Source organism: Vigna unguiculata, chromosome 5 (assembly GCF_037176805.1).
Source record: "Vigna unguiculata cultivar grain cowpea cultivar isolate G323 ecotype 2 chromosome 5, ASM3717680v1, whole genome shotgun sequence".
Lineage (NCBI taxonomy): Eukaryota > Viridiplantae > Streptophyta > Magnoliopsida > Fabales > Fabaceae > Vigna > Vigna unguiculata.
The window spans coordinates 25,450,789-25,469,950 of record NC_140796.1 but is presented as its reverse complement, the minus strand read 5'-3'; the positions used below and the strand labels follow the sequence as shown (position 1 = coordinate 25,469,950).

General features: G+C 32.2%; 1 protein-coding gene across 1 annotated transcript; it reads left to right on the top strand.

The window, feature by feature from the left end:
• Positions 1–5,559: 5,559 nt before the first annotated feature.
• On the top strand, positions 5,560–16,411 carry LOC114184523 (guanine nucleotide-binding protein-like NSN1). The gene is made up of 9 exons (XM_085673377.1): positions 5,560–5,595; positions 10,160–10,429; positions 10,819–10,924; positions 11,032–11,205; positions 11,298–11,515; positions 14,163–14,427; positions 15,262–15,451; positions 15,569–15,779; positions 15,884–16,411. Exons 1-9 carry the CDS (start codon positions 5,560–5,562, stop codon positions 16,226–16,228), a joined length of 1,815 nt encoding a protein of 604 aa, XP_085529503.1. The 3' UTR covers positions 16,229–16,411.
• Positions 16,412–19,162: the final 2,751 nt, after the last annotated feature.

Here is a 19,162-nt window from a genome sequence, read left to right as displayed (position 1 = left end):
ATGTTGCTGACTTAGTTTTTATATCATAGGTAAATTTCATCTTTTCAATTCTACTTTTTTGTTTTATATATTGTGTTAACTGTCCAATCACTTAAATTTTGAAATTAACGAAATTTAATATTTTATAATTACAAATTTGAGAATGACAGCAAACCTTCATAGCAGTGTTGAATTAAGGAAAGAAATGGCTATTCTATTGTATCTGATGATGTTGTACCAAAAAAAAATGGTTTGTATATCTGTTTGCACAACATCATCATTCTCACACATCAAGTTTTTCATCACTAAACTTCTTTAACCAAAAAAACAAAATTACCCTCATAATATAATAATGAGAAAGACACAAACAACCCTTTCAAAAGCTTAAGCACAGGCAGAATAGGCTCACTTCTAGAGTGCCATGAGGCTTACGGAAATGACTACAAGTCTCGTTCTTTAGATCGTAAAAAAATTTTTCTAACTTATTCATTTTAATTTCTCCTCATTCATCACTAGAACAAACTAGAACAAGATTTAGGATATGCGGAGAGTCTTTATACATGACCCGTGTGGCAGGATTCCAAATCTGAACCCAAAATTCTTCAAATTTATCTTCTACGATAAAAGAGTCATGTAAGCATACCAAGCCGTTGCAGAAACCCAAGATACTTACTCGCGATTGAATGGGCGATGATTGTGATATAAAGTTTCAAGGGTGGGTGATGGATTATCCCCGGAAGAACACAACTATTCTGAAGACATTGATACAGAAGGCAAAACCCTATCTTACACAAAGCTACAATTATTTAACTGTTAAGGGGAAATAAATGTAGATTAGAAAATAAAAAAAAATAGAAGAGGAGATATTTGCTCTTTTCAGGTAACAACTTGGGTTTGGATGAAACATAAAAATCCATATGTTATGTTCTCTTATAGTGATTGGTTTCTTTCTTCTTATGTATTATTAAAATCTTTGTGATATGATTAATTGTTTTGTGTTTAAGTGTGCTAGACAAGCTTATACAGGTCACTATTGACGAAGGGACCATGACAAATCATAAATATAATAGTACATGTTGATCAATCTCCTTTGGGTCAGAAGTGAAATTGCCCAATTTGACAAATGCAATGAGAATGAAATGTATTAAGCGTACTTTAATCTTTCTTGTTCTCCTAGAGGGCCATTTGGATGCATTTATCCTCCTTCTATGAGGGGAAGATGTGTTCAAACGTTTAAAGTATTGACATTAGGAAGAATGCGGTCTGATTAATGTATATTATTATTATATTATTCGAAAATTTGGTAGGGGTCTGTGTTTTAGGTAGCATACTCTTTGCCCCCTTTGTTTGTGGATCACAAAGTTGTTCCAAATTGTGATTATTTAGTTTTGAATGGTTTTTTGTTTTGATGGAGCCATGATGCTAAGCTATTGCATCTATTTGTCCTACATTTTTGTATAAGGGTTAGAGTACCCCTCAAGTATTCTATTTAATTTATTTTATTCTTTGCTGATAAAAAAAAAAGAGTGAAGTGATCACAGTGAACATAAACGTAGTTACATGCTGCAGAAGATTTTATAGACAAAATGCGGACAATTTGATAAGAATGTGAACAAATATTATTATTTGTATTAGTTTCTACACTTTTTTTCTTTTTTATATCCTTGTATTTATGGTCTGTTTGTAACATTCCAATTTTTTCTAATACTTTTAAGCCATCTAATTATTAACAACTAATGATTTCTAATAAACTTATGGAAAACATGAAGTTTTAATGTTTTTTTTAAAGAAAATTGAGTAGTGTAATGCTTAAATATACCATAAGTACTACTTTCAAAGGGAGAAGTCAATGAAATCAATTGTCTTTACATAACTATTTTAACTAACATAAATAGAAGAAAATCATAAACTCTAAATTACTAGCTCAAACTCATTCCAACTTTCATTCGTTTATCCTTATTGTGCATCTAAACCTATTTCATCATAAGCTTCAATGCCAACTGACACTATTATCGCATGTGGAAATAGAACTACCAACAAAATGCTAAGCTAATATAACAAATATTACATTCACATAATCATTAATATCACGTATATATTACATCAATCATCCGGTATCATTCATGGAGACCTGCTTAAACCGTAATAGTCATGGAGATCTCCTCAAATATTTAGGAACACTCATGAAAACATATTCACACTCCTCTAATCATTAACACAAAACATGATAATGCATATCAAAACTCATACAATCACAAAAATATTAACATCCATAATCTGAATTTGGTATGCAAACTTCAAAGTTTCTCCCTATGTGTTTGAATTTACTCTAACTTTTCCCTCAATCTATTAAGACACATTATTTCTCATAACATAACACTTACTCACTTACTCATTTAAATATTTGTAAGTTTCATTCTCACCTTTAAAATCCTAGATATTCTTAAGAGATTTTATGTTGTCTTTCTAATAACTCTAAAATATCATATACATATTTTCCTACCTTTCTTTTTCTATTTCTTAGGAAATCTTTTTAAATCTTATGTATATAACCATATTCACCCACGTAACAAATCGTATATCTTTTCAATAAATCCCTTTAACAAATAATCATCATATATAACTCATTTATAGTGCAATAATTACTTTATATATCCTTCAAAATGATCTCTTATCTTTTATATTCTAAAACATCATTTAAATAAAATAAATCTTTTAAAATAATAAATCATTACGTTTCTTATAATAACTTTCTAAATAAATACTTTTTAAATAATTAATGGTCACTTAAATATATTTAACATCTTTTAACAATATCTCATAATATTTTAACGACATATATATATATATAATATCTTTATAATTAAATAATTTTGAAACCATTTTGTCTTTTACTTTAAATATTTATTTAATCTCATTTATTTATTTTTCTAATTATTATAATTTTTTGGATCTCATATTCTCTTAATAAATAAAATTTTTCGTCCTAAAAAATGAAATTCCTAGAATGAATTTTATACAAAACACAAAATATTTTAAAACTGTACAAAATTAAATTAATATTTTAAAACATTAATTTGATCGTATAAAATCATATTATTATCTAAATCATATATAGATTAAATATTTATACAATTGTATAATTAGTTATTAAATTAAATAATTAGTTATTGTAATATATATATATATATATATATATATATATATATAATTTATACATAATTTTATTTATTAATTTAATCACCATTAATAATCATATCATTAATAATAATAATATTATGAATGAAAAAATAAAAATAACTGAAACTTCCTAAAATTTCCAAATAATATTATAATATTATTTGATAGTTACGTTTGACGGATTTCACTCCCACTCATTTCAGTATATATAGTTATCATTCCTAACATTAAATATATGCTACAAAAAATAACAGAAACATATTCGTATATATTTATATATTTATTATGTACATATAATGGATCATATGCTTCTACTAATATACGCCGAAATAAAAGATACATAAATCTGAAACTTTTCCGATTCACAACTTAGAATATATATATATATATATATATATATATATATATATATATATATATATATATATATATATATCAACATTTCGAAAAATAAAAACAGTCCACAGCATTTAATATCCATTAAATCTATTCAATTCTAAAAATATTAACAAATCAGCAACATCAAATAAAAAAAATATTATTCTGATACCAATCGAAATTTTTTGGTTAAATCATGTATTAGTTTTATCTCCTTCAAATATTTGAAAAACTCATTCATATAACTGCAGTATAATATTATTAATACTGTGTCAACACTTGACTCATAGAACCCTAAAACTATCACAAATGTATAACCTAAACAAAGAAGAACTTAAAGGAAGAGAGCGAACAATTTGAAATTTGTGTTTTTTCAAGCATTGTAGTCAAAGAGGTTGGATATATACAATTTTTAGGTTTAATTACGCTTTTGGATTGCCCACACTTTTAGGCTAGTTTAGATATCTTAGTTTTGGATATATATTACTTTATATTTTAATAAAATTAAATTGTAGAAGCTAAATATGTACTAAATTATAACAATAAAAACTTTATAAATTGAAACCTTACTACTAACTAGTATTTATCAAAAAACACGTGTGAAATTATTTAAGCTCAAAATATTAACAAATTCGGCTTAAGTTAGCCTAAGAAAACCCCTTTTAAATTTTTTTGTTACATTATAGTTTTTTTATAATATATTTAAGTAATTATATTTTATTATAAAAAAATCTAGGCATATAAAATTCATTATTTTAATATATCAAATTAAAAGATGAGGATATAAAAAATTTGTTTTAGAATACTAAAACAACTCTGATTGAATATCAAATTTAATATGTTGATTATGTAATCTTACCTTTTAAAATTTGAATAACAATATACAACAAACTCCTTCACCCTCTTCTCTATTCGCTCACTCCAGGACCTCTTCAAATCTTTTCTCTTCTTCTCTCCGTTTTCTACTATTTTTGACGTGGATTATCGTTCTCATCTCTTTTTCTCTTGTAAAGGTAGAGAACACAAAATGGTGATGAAAAGCAAGAGTAAGAAAACCCAATCCCTGTTCTTTGTTTGATATCAGTAGTGTGCAATGATTTTAATTGTTTATTTTTTTATTATTGTTGTGAATTTTTTGGGGTGCAGAGAGTAAGAGTGATGTGATCCCAACAAGGCTTATAGCTTGGGTCAACGCCTAGGCCCAAATCATGCTCAAGGCCCAATACATGACCCACATGCACCTTCAAGCCCAAGCCCATTAAGAGGCCCAATAACAAGGAGCATGCTAAAAAAGATCCAATTGGGCTTCATTCAAGATGGCCCAAACCCACATGGGCTTCTCATACTCTTCACATGGGCCAAAGAAGATGTGAAGATTTGAAGAGGTTTCTCAAAGAGCAATAGAATAGCAATAATATTGGCCTATTGTTTAGGCTTTGCTTTCTAGAATAATAAGTCAAACAATGAGTAGTTCAATTGATAAAATTGGGCTTGACTAAGCCCAATAGGAGATTTGGCCATGAGCTATCAAAAAAGCCAAGGTGGACTAAGTGGAAGTCAACACTTCTTCCTACACCTCATGGATCCAAAGCATCCAAGGGTTAGGAATGCTTCCTCCTTTTCCAAGGCATCATCCAATGGCCAAGATCAAGCCTCCTTCTCCAAGCTTGATCTAAGGGCCAAGATCAAGGCCCACTCCATCCAAAGGCTCTCCTTTCTCATGTGTAAATGGCTTCATATAAAAGCCAAAATTTCACTCATTTGTAGACACTCTTGAAATTTTATGCAATAGATGCAACTTGAGTTGAGAGCACTCCTCCCTCTATTGCCTTTGAGAGTCACCACTTTCTAGAGATTTCCTCTCTCTACCTCTAGCCACCTTCCTTAGGCTAGCATAGATTAGGAAATCCTATCACCTCTTTCACCTTCCATTGCTTGCAAGTGCCTTCCAACTTGCCTCCATTCCTTCATCCATTTCCGCTGCCCATAGAGCTCTTCATGCACCTTTGGAGCTCCACCATAATGGTATCAAGAGCCATCAAACCATGGTCTCTCAAGGTTTGGTAAGGTTCTTTCCTAGTCTTGTGTTTCCATCATTTTTCCGTCTTGTTTTCATCATCATCTTCTTCTTTTTTGTTTTTCTTTCACCTATGAGACTACAAGAGTGTTCTACACTCTATTTGTAGATTTCCTTGCTTGCTATGGTTCACATCATTTACTAGCTTTCCTTTACATTTCAGCACCATTTTATTGTTTCCATTGTGTTTCTTGTCATTTTTATTCGGTGATTCTTTTTTTTCTTTTAAATTTCCACCATTCAAGTTGTGTTCTATGTCTTGTTCATGCTTTCTTTTACATGTTTCTTCAATTTTCCACCGTTTACATTCATTTTCTGCACTTGCTTGAGTGAAACCGTGCCAAACTCCACTCCAAAACGCAATGAAGCTTCATGCTATGCGTGTGGTTGTTTGAGTCAGCTTTCCTCACTGTTTTAATGCCATTTCACCGATTGGTTTGTGCCTTAGAGTGTCCTAAGATGTTCATCTTCATCTATGCTTGATTCTAGATCATAATCAAGCTCCAAATCGAATTGATTTGTCTATTGAACATCTTCCCCTTTCACTCTGCTTTTGCTTCTGTTTTCAACTTTTTTCCACTGCACACCTTCTGTTTGAGAAGTGTCACGAGTGACTCAGTGCACCAAATTTTAAGCTGATTGTTGCTTCGAAAAGCTAAGTCATAGACGAAAATTCTCCAACAAGAATCATTCAATTATGTTGAGAATTGAATTCTATACAAATTTTTGAAGTAGAGGCAACTTTCTGCGTTTTTCAGTGCCAGTTTGCTGCTGTTTTCACTTGTGTCCTGACGCACACTTTTCTTGTGTGATTTAACTGTAACGATTCATAGCACCGAATCCCTTTCTGATTTTTGCATAATTTTCTTAACATCTAGACGAAAAAGTAACAAAAAGAATCATTCAAATATGTCCAGTACAAAAAATATGAAAATTCTTCAAAGTTAAGGCATCTGTCAGCGTTTTCTGGTGCTGTGTTTTCGAAAAAATCACTGTTTAGTGCATTTTTGGTGTGTTTTGCTTCAGAATTTCAGTGCTCTTTGTTTATACATTTGCTTGTTTATGTGTGTATTCCATATTGCCATCAATTGCTTTCATTTGGAGTGGATTACTTCCCTCACATTGGCATACATGCAATGAATACCATAAGCATTTTATGAGCACTGTAGTTTCTGTTTTTGGTTTTTACTCTATTCTAGTTCCATTCTAGGATTCCTTTTGTTGTGCTTTCCTTTCTTTCAAGCCTTAATTTCTTGCTTGTCCTTGTTTTTGGCTATTCAATTCAGTCTTGTCAAATCATATTCAATGTGGTTTAGCTTTCTTAATTAGCTTTTCTTGTGTTATACATTTCAATTGGCAAGTAATGTTGGCTTCAATGCTCTTGATTGTGAATTAAGTGATTTTGTTTTCCAAATTGGTTGCTAGTCTAAGGTAGCATTTTAGGTGGTGGTTGAGAAGTAAAACTCTAGAGAGTGTGCTTGAATTCTTCCTCTCACCTTCACCATATTTTGGAAAATTTTGAGCCATCAATTTCTTGCTTGAGTGAGAGCTAACCAATGCCTTTGGCATAGTTTGTTTGCTGTTTTTGTTCATTATTTTGGCCAGGTTTTGTTGCTGTTTGGTGTTGCATTTTGCATCCACAAGGGGTCCAAATATTCCTCCAATTGGTGTATACTTCAAAGCCATCAACTAAGGCTTCATTTGGCACCAAAGTGCTCTTGGGAGTGCATCACTTTGATGTGCAAAATTGTGGTGTTCAAGTTGGCCTCGGGAGTAGCTTCCAACACCAATTTCAAGCATTTTTGTTGGCCATTATGGCTTGTAATTGTTGTATCTTTTAGTTTACTAGTTTTTCTACAATTTGGTCACTTCTTTTGGTCAATTTGGAGCATCCTTTGTGCCTTATTTTCTACTCAAAGTTCTCTAAAAGTTTGGTGCTCTTGGGTTGCTCCTCTTTGCCTAAATTTTGTGTACCAATTTTAACTCTCTTTGAACTTTTATTTTGACCTACTTAGGTGTCTTGGGGAACCACAAGGTGTTCAATCCCATCTCCTACGTAGAACCTTTATCATCTATTAGTAATTCGCTTTTAGTGGTAAGTGTGTTGAAAGTTCTAAGTGCTTTCTCACCTTACATTAGGCTGCATAGCTTAGATTCATGTTTTCACGTTGCATAGTGGCTTGATTTGTGAGATCAAAGTCTCTAATCTTTTGCCATTTAAGGGTCCGTTTTTAGTGTTAAATTTCTTTGAGTCTTGTTTGCTTGTTTTATGCTTAGTGACTCGAGTGATTCTATTTACTTAGCACTTAGACAATTGTGTGATCTTTGACACCTTTTACAAGTGTATCTTGGCAAGGATTGGCCTTGGTATTTAAGAAGTCTTAAAGACTCACCTCGCCTAACCTGGAGGTCCACTTGTGATTGATTTCCTCTACCACACTTTTTTCAAGTTGCATAAGTTCATTCAATCACCATGAGTACATATTCTACATATAGTCCTAGGTTGCATAAGCATGGTAGTCATGAGTTGCATCATACATTTCATAGTGACATTCCATTCTTTGGGGAGGATATAGGACCAATATCATTTAGAGATTGGATGTGGCATACCGAGAAATTGGTGCAACCATTGTTTAGTAAATATAGTCAATTTGACATTCTTAGGCATGTTACTTCTAGGTTTATAGGACGTGCATTCGAGTGGTGGCAAGAGAGGCAATATAAAGTGAAAAAGGGGACAAAATCATGCATTAATACATTTTATGAATTGAAAGCATGCATGTGGAAGCATTTCATTCCCCCTTCATTTAGGATCACTAAAGAGCAACAAGCTAGGATAGAAAACTTCATTGACATAGGGGATGCTTTCATCCAAAATCTTGCTAAGTTTTCTAGACTAGAAAAAGATTTTAAGCACAATTTGGACTTGCTCTTGAGTGAACAAAGAAAGAGAGCAAAACATAAGAAAGAGCAAGCAAAACTTAAAAAGCTTCGAGAGTATGAAAAGAAGAGAGAAAAAGAAGAGCTTGAGAAACTTTGTGCTAAAAGAGAACAAGAGGACAAAGAGATAAAAGAGAAAAAGAAAAGAGATGAAGAAGAAAAGGCAAAAGAGGATAATATTAGAAAAGCCAAAGAAGAGAATGAGAGAAAAGAATTTGAAGCAAGAGAGAAAATAAAACAAGAGAGTGAGCTTGAACGACAATCAAAAGTGGTAGAGTTAAAGAGTATTTCAAGCCTAAGGGAACTCATTGTTAAGGATTTGGTGTACCATCCTTCACCAATTCCTTCCATGAAGACCCAATTTTCAAAGGGAATTCTCCCATCTTTAAACTCTTCTCACTTTTTTATTAAATCTTTTGTTTTGTTTCATTCTCAACCTTTTTGTTCTCCATCTTATTCACTTATTTCATCCTCCTCCACATATTGTGCCAAAACACACTCTGACTTTAAAATTCATTTCAAAAATCATATAAGTCAAAGTGTAAGACACTCTTGTGAAGTGGGCCTAATACCAACTTTTTCCAAATTTATAAGCCCACTTTCTCACATTCCCCAATCAATTATACTGCATGGTCTTCATGATTTTAATCCAATTCTGTTTGATGACTATTGTAGATATGTTTTTGATCCTGGTGGAACCCAGCTTTAGTTGCTGTGAGCCTTAAATGACCCTCTTGATCTGAGGTCAGATCCTCTTCAAGTGGGAGGGGATGATGTGATCCCAACAAGGCTTATAGCTTGGGTCAACGCCTAAGCCCAAATCATGCTCAAGGCCCAATACATGACCCACATGCACCTTCAAGCCCAAGCCCATTAAGAGGCCCAATAACAAGGAGCATGCTAAAAAAGATCCAATTGGGCTTCATTCAAGATGGCCCAAACCCACATGGGCTTCTCATACTCTTCACATGGGCCAAAGAAGATGTGAAGATTTGAAGAGGTTTCTCAAAGAGCAATAGAATAGCAATAATATTGGCCTATTGTTTAGGCTTTGCTTTCTAGAATAATAAGTCAAACAATGAGTAGTTCAATTGATAAAATTGGGCTTGACTAAGCCCAATAGGAGATTTGGCCATGAGCTATCAAAAAAGCCAAGGTGGACTAAGTGGAAGTCAACACTTCTTCCTACACCTCATGGATCCAAAGCATCCAAGGGTTAGGAATGCTTCCTCCTTTTCCAAGGCATCATCCAATGGCCAAGATCAAGCCTCCTTCTCCAAGCTTGATCTAAGGGCCAAGATCAAGGCCCACTCCATCCAAAGGCTCTCCTTTCTCATGTGTAAATGGCTTCATATAAAAGCCAAAATTTCACTCATTTGTAGACACTCTTGAAATTTTATGCAATAGATGCAACTTGAGTTGAGAGCACTCCTCCCTCTATTGCCTTTGAGAGTCACCACTTTCTAGAGATTTTCTCTCTCTACCTCTAGCCACCTTCCTTAGGCTAGCATAGATTAGGAAATCCTATCACCTCTTTCACCTTCCATTGCTTGCAAGTGCCTTCCAACTTGCCTCCATTCCTTCATCCATTTCCGCTGCCCATAGAGCTCTTCATGCACCTTTGGAGCTCCACCAAAGAGTAAGAGTGTTTCGTTGAAGAAGAAGTACAAGGTGATACGGAAGGTGAAAGAGCACAACAGAAAAAAAGCGAAGGAAGCGAAGAAGCTTAGGCTGAGTGGGAAAAATAAGGTTGAGAAGGATCCTGGTATTCCCAACGATTGGCCCTTCAAGGAACAGGAACTGAAAGCCCTTGAAGCTCGAAGAGCGAAGGCCATTGAAGAATTGGAGCAAAAGAAAGTTGAACGCAAGGAGAGGGTAATTGCTTTATCTTTATTAAACTCCACGTTTCATGCATTCATTTTTTTTTATTATTGATTATGATTTGTTATGTTACATGATAAGTTAAATGAATGTGTAAACCTTGTTCTTGTAGAAAGTGATTCATGGACAGTTGGGTTTTGATTGTTCTTAGTGAGAGAAGTGTAGGAATGATAGGTGGTGTAATGTGATAGGAAGAAAGAGATAGATGATAATGAGGGTGTATGAATGTTGGTGTTTTAAAGTGTTTTTGATTATTATATCAGTATAGATTTATGTCCACGTCAAATTGGGGTGGGAAAGAGAAGAGTGGTGCGAAGTAAAGTGTCATTTGTGATTTCTATTTTTCTTGCAGTTAGGAATTTACTATTCATTGCTTGTTTCAGGCTCGTAAAAGGAAATTGGGCTTGCTAGAGGAGGAAGATGACTCCAAGTTGCTAGAGGATTCTAAAAAAAATAGTAATGATTTTGGTACCGCCTTAAAGACCAGAGGTGTGTACTTATTTGCAATTTCTTGACAATTTGGTTAGTTTGAACTATCAAGTGCTTACTTGCCTATGTTCTTACAATTGCTATTTTTGTTTTTAATTATTCCATAGATAGCTCAGATAGAGCCTTTTACAAGGATCTTGTTAAGGTCATTGAAGCCTCTGATGTCTTACTGGAGGTTCTTGATGCCCGGGATCCTTTGGGGACTCGCTGTCCCGAGATAGAAAACATGGTAATGAAATCGGGTCCTGATAAACGTCTCGTCTTGCTTTTAAGTAAAATTGGTAGTTTACTGATCATATTTCATTTTGTCTGCTTTCTCCATTTTGTGGAATATTTATTTTTGCTTTGGCTAATCATTTGACCCTTACAATAGATCTTGTCCCTAAAGAAGCTTTAGAAAAGTGGCTCAAATACCTTAGAGAAGAATTACCTACCGTGGCCTTCAAGTGTAGTACGCAACAACAAAGGTTAAACTTAGCGTGGAGGAAATCTACTAAGAAAGCCAAATCAAGCGATATTTTGCAACTAAGTGATTGTCTTGGAGCTGATACTCTACTCAAATTGTTGAAGAATTACTCAAGAAGTCATGAGGTAAAATTGCGATTTTCATAATGAAAATTTTGTGCTAAATCAGTTGCTTGTGAGTCATTTCACAGTTACAATTTTGGTTCCTGTATTGTGCTTCCCTCCATGGAATTATTATCAGATATATGATTGAAAATCCTTTATGTATTCACTGCTGATATTTTTGGTGTGTATGAGTGTGGTTTTTTATGTTTTTCCATGCATTCTAGCCTGGGATATTGTAAATTTATGGTCTTGCTAATGTGCATTGGATACACTATATTGACATGAAAATTATAGAATAGAAGATACCTTTACTGGAAAAGCAAACTTAAATGTTGAACCGAATATGAAATCAAAAGGTTTCGCAAATAAACTTATAGTATATAAACTTAGGGAGAAGTGAAGAGCATAACTGGGTTGGTTTTCATTTTTTGGCACTTACATTTAGAGTCAATTTGAAGAAATGTTTGTGGGTGGATGTGTCTTGTGCACCGGCTCAGAAAGAAAAATAAAGTGGTAGATCACACTTTTTTTAATATTTTAGTAGAAATTAAATTATTACTAAACCTTATGTCTATGGTACTTGCTCCCATGGTTATCAAATGTACGTGTAGAATGTATGTTCCCACACCCATATCCCGAGTTAACTTAAAGTAAACTTAAAGTAAACTTGATTTTGGAATAATCTCGCTAAATTTGTCGTGAACTTGGTGAACTCAACTAAACTTGTGATCCAACAACAGAGTTGGCAGTCCATATGACTTTTCTTCGAGCCATAAAGACCCCAAAGATTATTGTTTCCTATGCGAAATCAGCTTGATTCATTCTTCTCTATTCGCTCGCTCCAAGGCCTCTTCAAATCTTTTCTCTTCTTCTCTCCGTTTTCTACTATTTTTGACGTGGATTATCGTTCGCATCTCTTTTTCTCTTGTAAAGGTAGAGAACACAAAATGGTGATGAAAAGCAAGAGTAAGAAAACCCAATCCCTGTTCTTTGTTTGATATCAGTAGTGTGCAATGATTTTAATTGTTTATTTTTTTATTATTGTTGTGAATTTTTTGGGGTGCAGAGAGTAAGAGTAAGAGGGTTTCGTTGAAGAAGAAGTACAAGGTGATACGGAAGGTGAAAGAGCACAACAGAAAAAAAGCGAAGGAAGCGAAGAAGCTTAGGCTGAGTGGGAAAAATAAGGTTGAGAAGGATCCTGGTATTCCCAACGATTGGCCCTTCAAGGAACAGGAACTGAAAGCCCTTGAAGCTCGAAAAGCGAAGGCCATTGAAGAATTGGAGCAAAAGAAAGCTGAACGCAAGGAGAGGGTAATTGCTTTATCTTTATTAAACTCCACGTTTCATGCATTCATTTTTTTTTTATTATTGATTATGATTTGTTATGTTACATGATAAGTTAAATGAATGTGTAAACCTTGTTCTTGTAGAAAGTGATTCATGGACAGTTGGGTTTTGATTGTTCTTAGTGAGAGAAGTGTAGGAATGATAGGTGGTGTAATGTGATAGGAAGAAAGAGATAGATGATAATGAGGGTGTATGAATGTTGGTGTTTTAAAGTGTTTTTGATTATTATATCAGTATAGATTTATGTCCACGTCAAACTGGGGTGGGAAAGAGAAGAGTGGTGCGAAGTTTCGTGAGAGATGATGTTTCAGGGGTCCTTTCTTCTCTTATGAGCTTTTGGCCCTCAATCCAACAACCTTTTCTCTTATATAAAATATAAAATCTAGTATACAATATGACCATTCAAGTTATATAAGAGAATAATTAAAGTAATTATAAAAGAATAGTAATATTAGAAAAATATAAAAAATATTTAAAAATATAATATAATAATCTAATAGTAATAATAATAATAATATTTCATTAAAAAAGTATAAAAAGTTATTTATAGAATCATATAACAATAAAGTATTATATTATTTATAGATATTTTAATTTTTTTATTTAAAGTAAACTTGTAATAATAATAATGTAAACTTGTTACATATACTCTTGACATAGACTCTCGAGTTTGACAACTTGTTCCCATAATGATATCACCTCTAAATGGAACTTCAGAATTGTTGGCATTAATGTTCTCTATATTGTTGATGCATTTTTCTGAATCATCGTTTCTAGTGTAAGATAAGTATCAATCTTGCTAGATAGGGTTTCTCTTCTTACCTAGTTTTGTTTTTGCTATTTTATCTGTTGAAAATACTTTGTTATCCAAACATTTTCTTTTTAAAATCAGAATAATAGAAATGTCGGTTTATGTCTAACTTAAATCTACACAAAAGAGTGAAGTTTGCACCTAGCTAAAAGCACGCACACCCAACACACAGACATATGTTCTATTTTAGTCATCTAGGTGACACTGATCTAACATTTTCATTTGTTTGCTTTTGCATAAATGTACCAACATTTGGTCAATCACACAGCAAAGCTAAATGTAAAGATTTTGAGTTGGAAAAGTATGCTTTACTGTGCATCTTCATGGTTTATCGTTGCTACCTTTTGGGGGTTTTGTCATTTGATTGATTATCTATTTTCCCTGTTGTAGTTGTTTTTCTAGTCTTTATAATGTCTATTGCTTATCCATTAATTGTTTTGTTTTTTCTGCTTTTGTCCTTTAATTCTAGATCATTGATTTTGTTGTTGTTTTGCTTCCTTGTCTTGACAGATCAAGAAGTCAATAACCGTGGGTTTGATTGGCTTGCCCAATGTGGGGAAGAGTAGTCTTATTAATAGTTTAAAAAGGTCTCATGTTGTCAATGTTGGCTCTACTCCGGGGTTAACAAGATCAATGCAAGAGGTTCATTTGGACAAAAATGTTAAGTTGCTAGAATGCCCTGGTGTTGTTATGCTGAAGTCTCAACATAATGATGCTTCCATTGCCTTAAAAAATTGCAAGAGGATTGAGAACTTAGAGGATCCAATTAGCCCAGGTATACCAAGTCATTTCCCCCCTCCCTTATTATCTGGTTATTCAGGTGTTTATTTGCATTAATTCAGTTTGAAATGAATGGTAGAAGATTTATAGGTATTTTACATGAAAAAAATAGTAAAAGAAAATAAGCTTGTGACATTGAAGAAATTCTATTCAATTCTACAACAGTTTGAAGTATTTTCTATTTTTTGGTGCATTTGGTTTGACTAGTGCCTATATATATAAGGGTGCCTTTTGTCTTTAAACATGTTATTTTTGTGTAAATTTCTTATCCCCTTTTCCTCCATTTTCTCAAATAGAATTACTTTCAATTATAAATTCAATTATTTTCAGAATCGTTCCCTCTTTACAACTTCCCTTTACTTTTGTGTTAACAATGATGGTGTGAATGAGGTTAGTCTGTGGGTCGCTGGGTGTGTACATTGTATTTTATTATATGGTTGTGTGTGGTTTGGTCTAACCATTCTCCGAATGTCGGTGATAATAGCACCCTTTGGTTAAATCTTGTCACTTACCCTAGTTATAAAATGGGGTTTTGTTAGGTTTTAAAAATGCAACTAGATAGGTGATGTTATAGAACATTGGATTTTTTTATGCCTGGGCTGTTGGGTTATGCTTCCTTTTATGCTTTTTTAAAATTCTATGGTTGTTTTTATTTTGTTTAGATATAAATTAATGCTTGATTTAGTAATGAGAATTTTAATTTCCAAAACGCTTAGAAGTTTGCATGATACAATTATTTTATTTATGGAAAATCCTGATTTAAGCTGTACTGACTCTTGTTAAGTAAATTGAAAGACTTATTTCTTTTCTTTTAACTTGGCCAACGCAGTGAAGGAAATTCTAAAGCTGTGTCTGCCTGAGCAGCTGGTAACTCTGTACAAAATTGGCAGTTTCAATGTAGGTGATGTTGACGACTTTCTGCGGAAGGTAGCTAGAGAGAAGGGCAAACTCAAGAAGGATGGAATACATGATGTTGCTACTACTGCAAGAATCGTTCTTCGTGATTGGAACGAGGGTACGCATGCATGGAATTTCTTAAATTATGATCAGAGAACCGATTACTTTTCTGTGTTTTGAAGTTAAAATTGAGAAAGAACTAAACGCAGAAATTTCTCTTTCTGTTTGTATGTTTCAAGTAAAATTCAGTATTATACCATGCCCCCAAATAGGCATCAAGGTGAACCTTCAGAGGCGAAGATAGTTTCTGAATTTGCAAAAGAGTTTAACGTTGATGAAGTCTATAACAATGAATCTTCATATATTGGGAGCCTTAAATCTGTTGATGACTTCAATGTTGTTGAAGTTCCTTCAAGTCACCCTCTCAATCTTACTGAAATGATGTTGGAGGTTTGTTTCTTGAAACCGTTTAGAGAATTGACTATTGTTGATATCAATCGTATGTTGGGAATTTTAGTGTTTTCACACTTTCTAATTAAAACATTCTCTTGTAGGATGAGACAAAAACCAAGTCAGGTAACCAAGGCGAAGGTCCCGGAAATGTGGGTGAGGTGGATGAAGCCATGGAAGATGATGGTGGAAAGAAGAAGGATAACAATGCAGCAAGTAGGCAAAATGAAAAATTATACACTGCAGATGGTATGCTTAATACAAAACTGAGGCGCGCAGAGAAGAACAAAAGAAAAAAGGATAAGAAAGCTTCAATGGATGGTGATTACGATTTCAAAACAGATTACTTCCAAAAGGGAGCCTCAATGGATTCTGAAGACAGCCAGAGTGAGGATGCTGATGATGAACCAGTCAACTCCGAAGTGCCTGTGTGTCTACATCCAAATTGATGAATGATAAACAAGCCAGCATATTCGTTATTTAAAGATGATATAATAAGGTTTTGCCTTTTCATTGGGTCTTCACATATTTATTATCCTTCAAATTTCTATAATAATCTTCTTCAAAAATTTAATAATGATACATCTCTTAAAATCCACTAAATTGAAAGGTGATATTATTTTTTCAATGTTTATAAACTACGTTCAAAAATAGATATGAAATTCATATTCCATCAAACATTGAGTCATGGATTTTAACTATCATATAAAATGAAATCCAAGACCATTAAGATAGAAAGAAAGAAAATAGACGAAGAGAAAAGATATAGAAAATTACGTTATTTGAAACGACTTAAAAATAAGCGAAACGTAAAATATTATTTAAAATTTTAGAAATTAAGATAAGATTTCATGAAAGAGAGAGTATTACGGTATGTCAAAAGGTTCTACTTTAAATTACTCCTATTTTCAAATTTGAAATGAACTTTTAGAATTTTGTCACGAATTAGAGAGTTTCGTCTCCATTACGCTGAAACGCCCTTGTCTTTTTTTTTTTTTTTGTGTTTGATCTTGTCTTAAGTTTGCAAAAGATTTTATGTAATTTCTTCCAGCATCTCACCAATGTTTTGAATATGACCATTTTATTTGTATAAAAGTCACTTTGAAATTATAAATTTTGGAATAGGCTTTCCAAAACAGGAATTTTGAAAATTTTAAAATAATATTTCCGGAGCAATATTTTTTGGAACAGGTTTTCAGAATACACTTTTTGAAATGCATATAATACTTTTCGAAAGAAATTTTTGGAAGCACACGTATATGAAATGGAATTTGAAAAGAACTTTCAGAACACACGAAATATCTTTTGATGGAGTGCAGGAAGCAATGGCTAATGTTCTACAGAGTGAGGGTCTTAATAAACTTCTTTTACTGATCAAATTGCAATATTTGACATCATTCGGTATATTATCTACACTCCCTTCCATTTCATGTTCTTATACTACAACCAAATAAATTCATTCAAAAATTACAATGTAAAAATCACTTAAAGTTTACATCAAATAATCCTATACTAAATTACAATCAAATAAGATTTTGTAAACAACAAAAATTTTAAAAACTAGAAAAAGGAAATTACAATTTTATTATGGATAAGGAAACCTGTTATCTATTGAAAACATAATCTAATATTTGAAAAAAAAATCCCCCATCTTCTAGTTACATATGTCAAGGCTCATATTTGAAGTTTTAGTAAGAAAATAAACTCGCATATATAAAATTTACCTTATCAAGCTATATTTGTGGAAAGAAGGTTGGCCAACCTTAATATATAGCTAAGACTCCTAGGCAAAGTCGGGGACGACAACTTAATATACTCACGTGTCACTTTGATTTGATGTAGACCTGATTTGACTTAAGTAAGGTGGATTTGACTTATTTGGATTTGAGTTGAAATTTTATTTTATTGATCGTTGGATTAAGCTGAAATTTTGATAGTTAATTTTTGATATATGAATTTTTACTTTGACGTTGAGATCTTTTATTTGAGATTTGTAGATAGAAAAGTCAGTCACTTAAGATTGTTCTATTTTAAGTTTCTCTTGTTGTGAAAAGCATTTTTACTTGATGCGTTGGTGGATTGTTATGCACTTATCTGTGGTTTTGGTTTGATCTTGGACTAAAAAAAATGTATATCATGAATGATAGATGTGTGTGGCTTGAAATGTAAAGTGTAAAGCATGACAATGTGATGATGATGACGATGATGATATATATATATATATATATATATATTTATATATATATATATATATATTGTTGGTTTTCTATTAGTTTAAATTTTTTTGTGTTTAATTATATTAAATTTTTAGCAACATTAAAATATAGTTATTTTATTATTTAATTATTTTTTAACTTTTATTGGTGAGCATTAAATAAAATATTAAACACACATATACAATATTTAAGGATATTTTTGTCATTTAAATAAAATAAAATTGTATTAATGGTTATTAGGTCATATTTTATTTAAGGGTCTTGCTAACCAATGCCCTAAGGGTTGTGGTTAAAGATAATTAATATACATTGAATTTTACAAGAATACATAGATAAGTGTGATATTAAATAAAATCTAGGTTTATTCTTCTCCTCCAAATACATAGATTTGTGTGAAGTGGTTTTCCCTCTTGCACAATGTCTTCTCCTCCGAATAATTATGTTCTTCTCGAATATATGCTCATGGAAATTTTGTCATGGCTTCCGCTGAAGGCTGTCGTGCAATCCAAATGCGTTTCAAAAGTGTGAACCACTTTATCTTTGACAGGGTCGGTTCAAGGATAAAGCGAGTAAAACACTCATTTTAGCCCTCAAGAGTAATAAGACCTCAAAAAATCTTTTTCTACTACTAATATTTTTTTATTAAATTAATTATTAAATTATGTTTAAGAAAAAAAGGCCTCAAAAATATACCTCTACTAAACTAATTATAGAATTATGTTTAAGATATAAAAAGGCCTCAAACAAATATTTTATTACTAGTATAACTCTATTAAATTAATTATAAGTTTATGTTTGAGAATAAAATTTAATTAAATTATTAGTATATGTATGTCAATTTTTATTAGAAGTAGAAATGATAATTAATGAGTTAAAACATATATTTAGTAAATTATAATTTTGTTTACAAGAAAGATAATGATTAACCATCTTTATTCTCTTATAATGAATCTAGATTCTATTTTTTTCTTTTGTCTCTTTATGACTTATCTTCCCTCTCCTTACTTTATTTCCTTATAATAGTATTTTTTTTTTCTAGGGTATTTGCAGATTATATCCCTTAAATATTTTGAATCTCATGTTGCCCTTATGTACCAATTTTTTCATTCTCATATCTGGTTAGTATGTCTTTTCTTTCTATTTGTGTTGTTATTTTTATTCTGTTTT

Excerpts from the sequence above, each read along its gene's own strand:
- LOC114184523 (XM_085673377.1), top strand. The coding sequence starts at position 5,560 with ATGGTATCAAGAGCCATCAAACCATGGTCTCTCAAG. Across the intron at positions 10,430-10,818 it reads AAGTTGAACGCAAGGAGAGG|GCTCGTAAAAGGAAATTGGG; the intron begins GTAATTGCTTTA and ends TGCTTGTTTCAG. Across the intron at positions 11,206-11,297 it reads CTTGCTTTTAAGTAAAATTG|ATCTTGTCCCTAAAGAAGCT; the intron begins GTAGTTTACTGA and ends CCCTTACAATAG.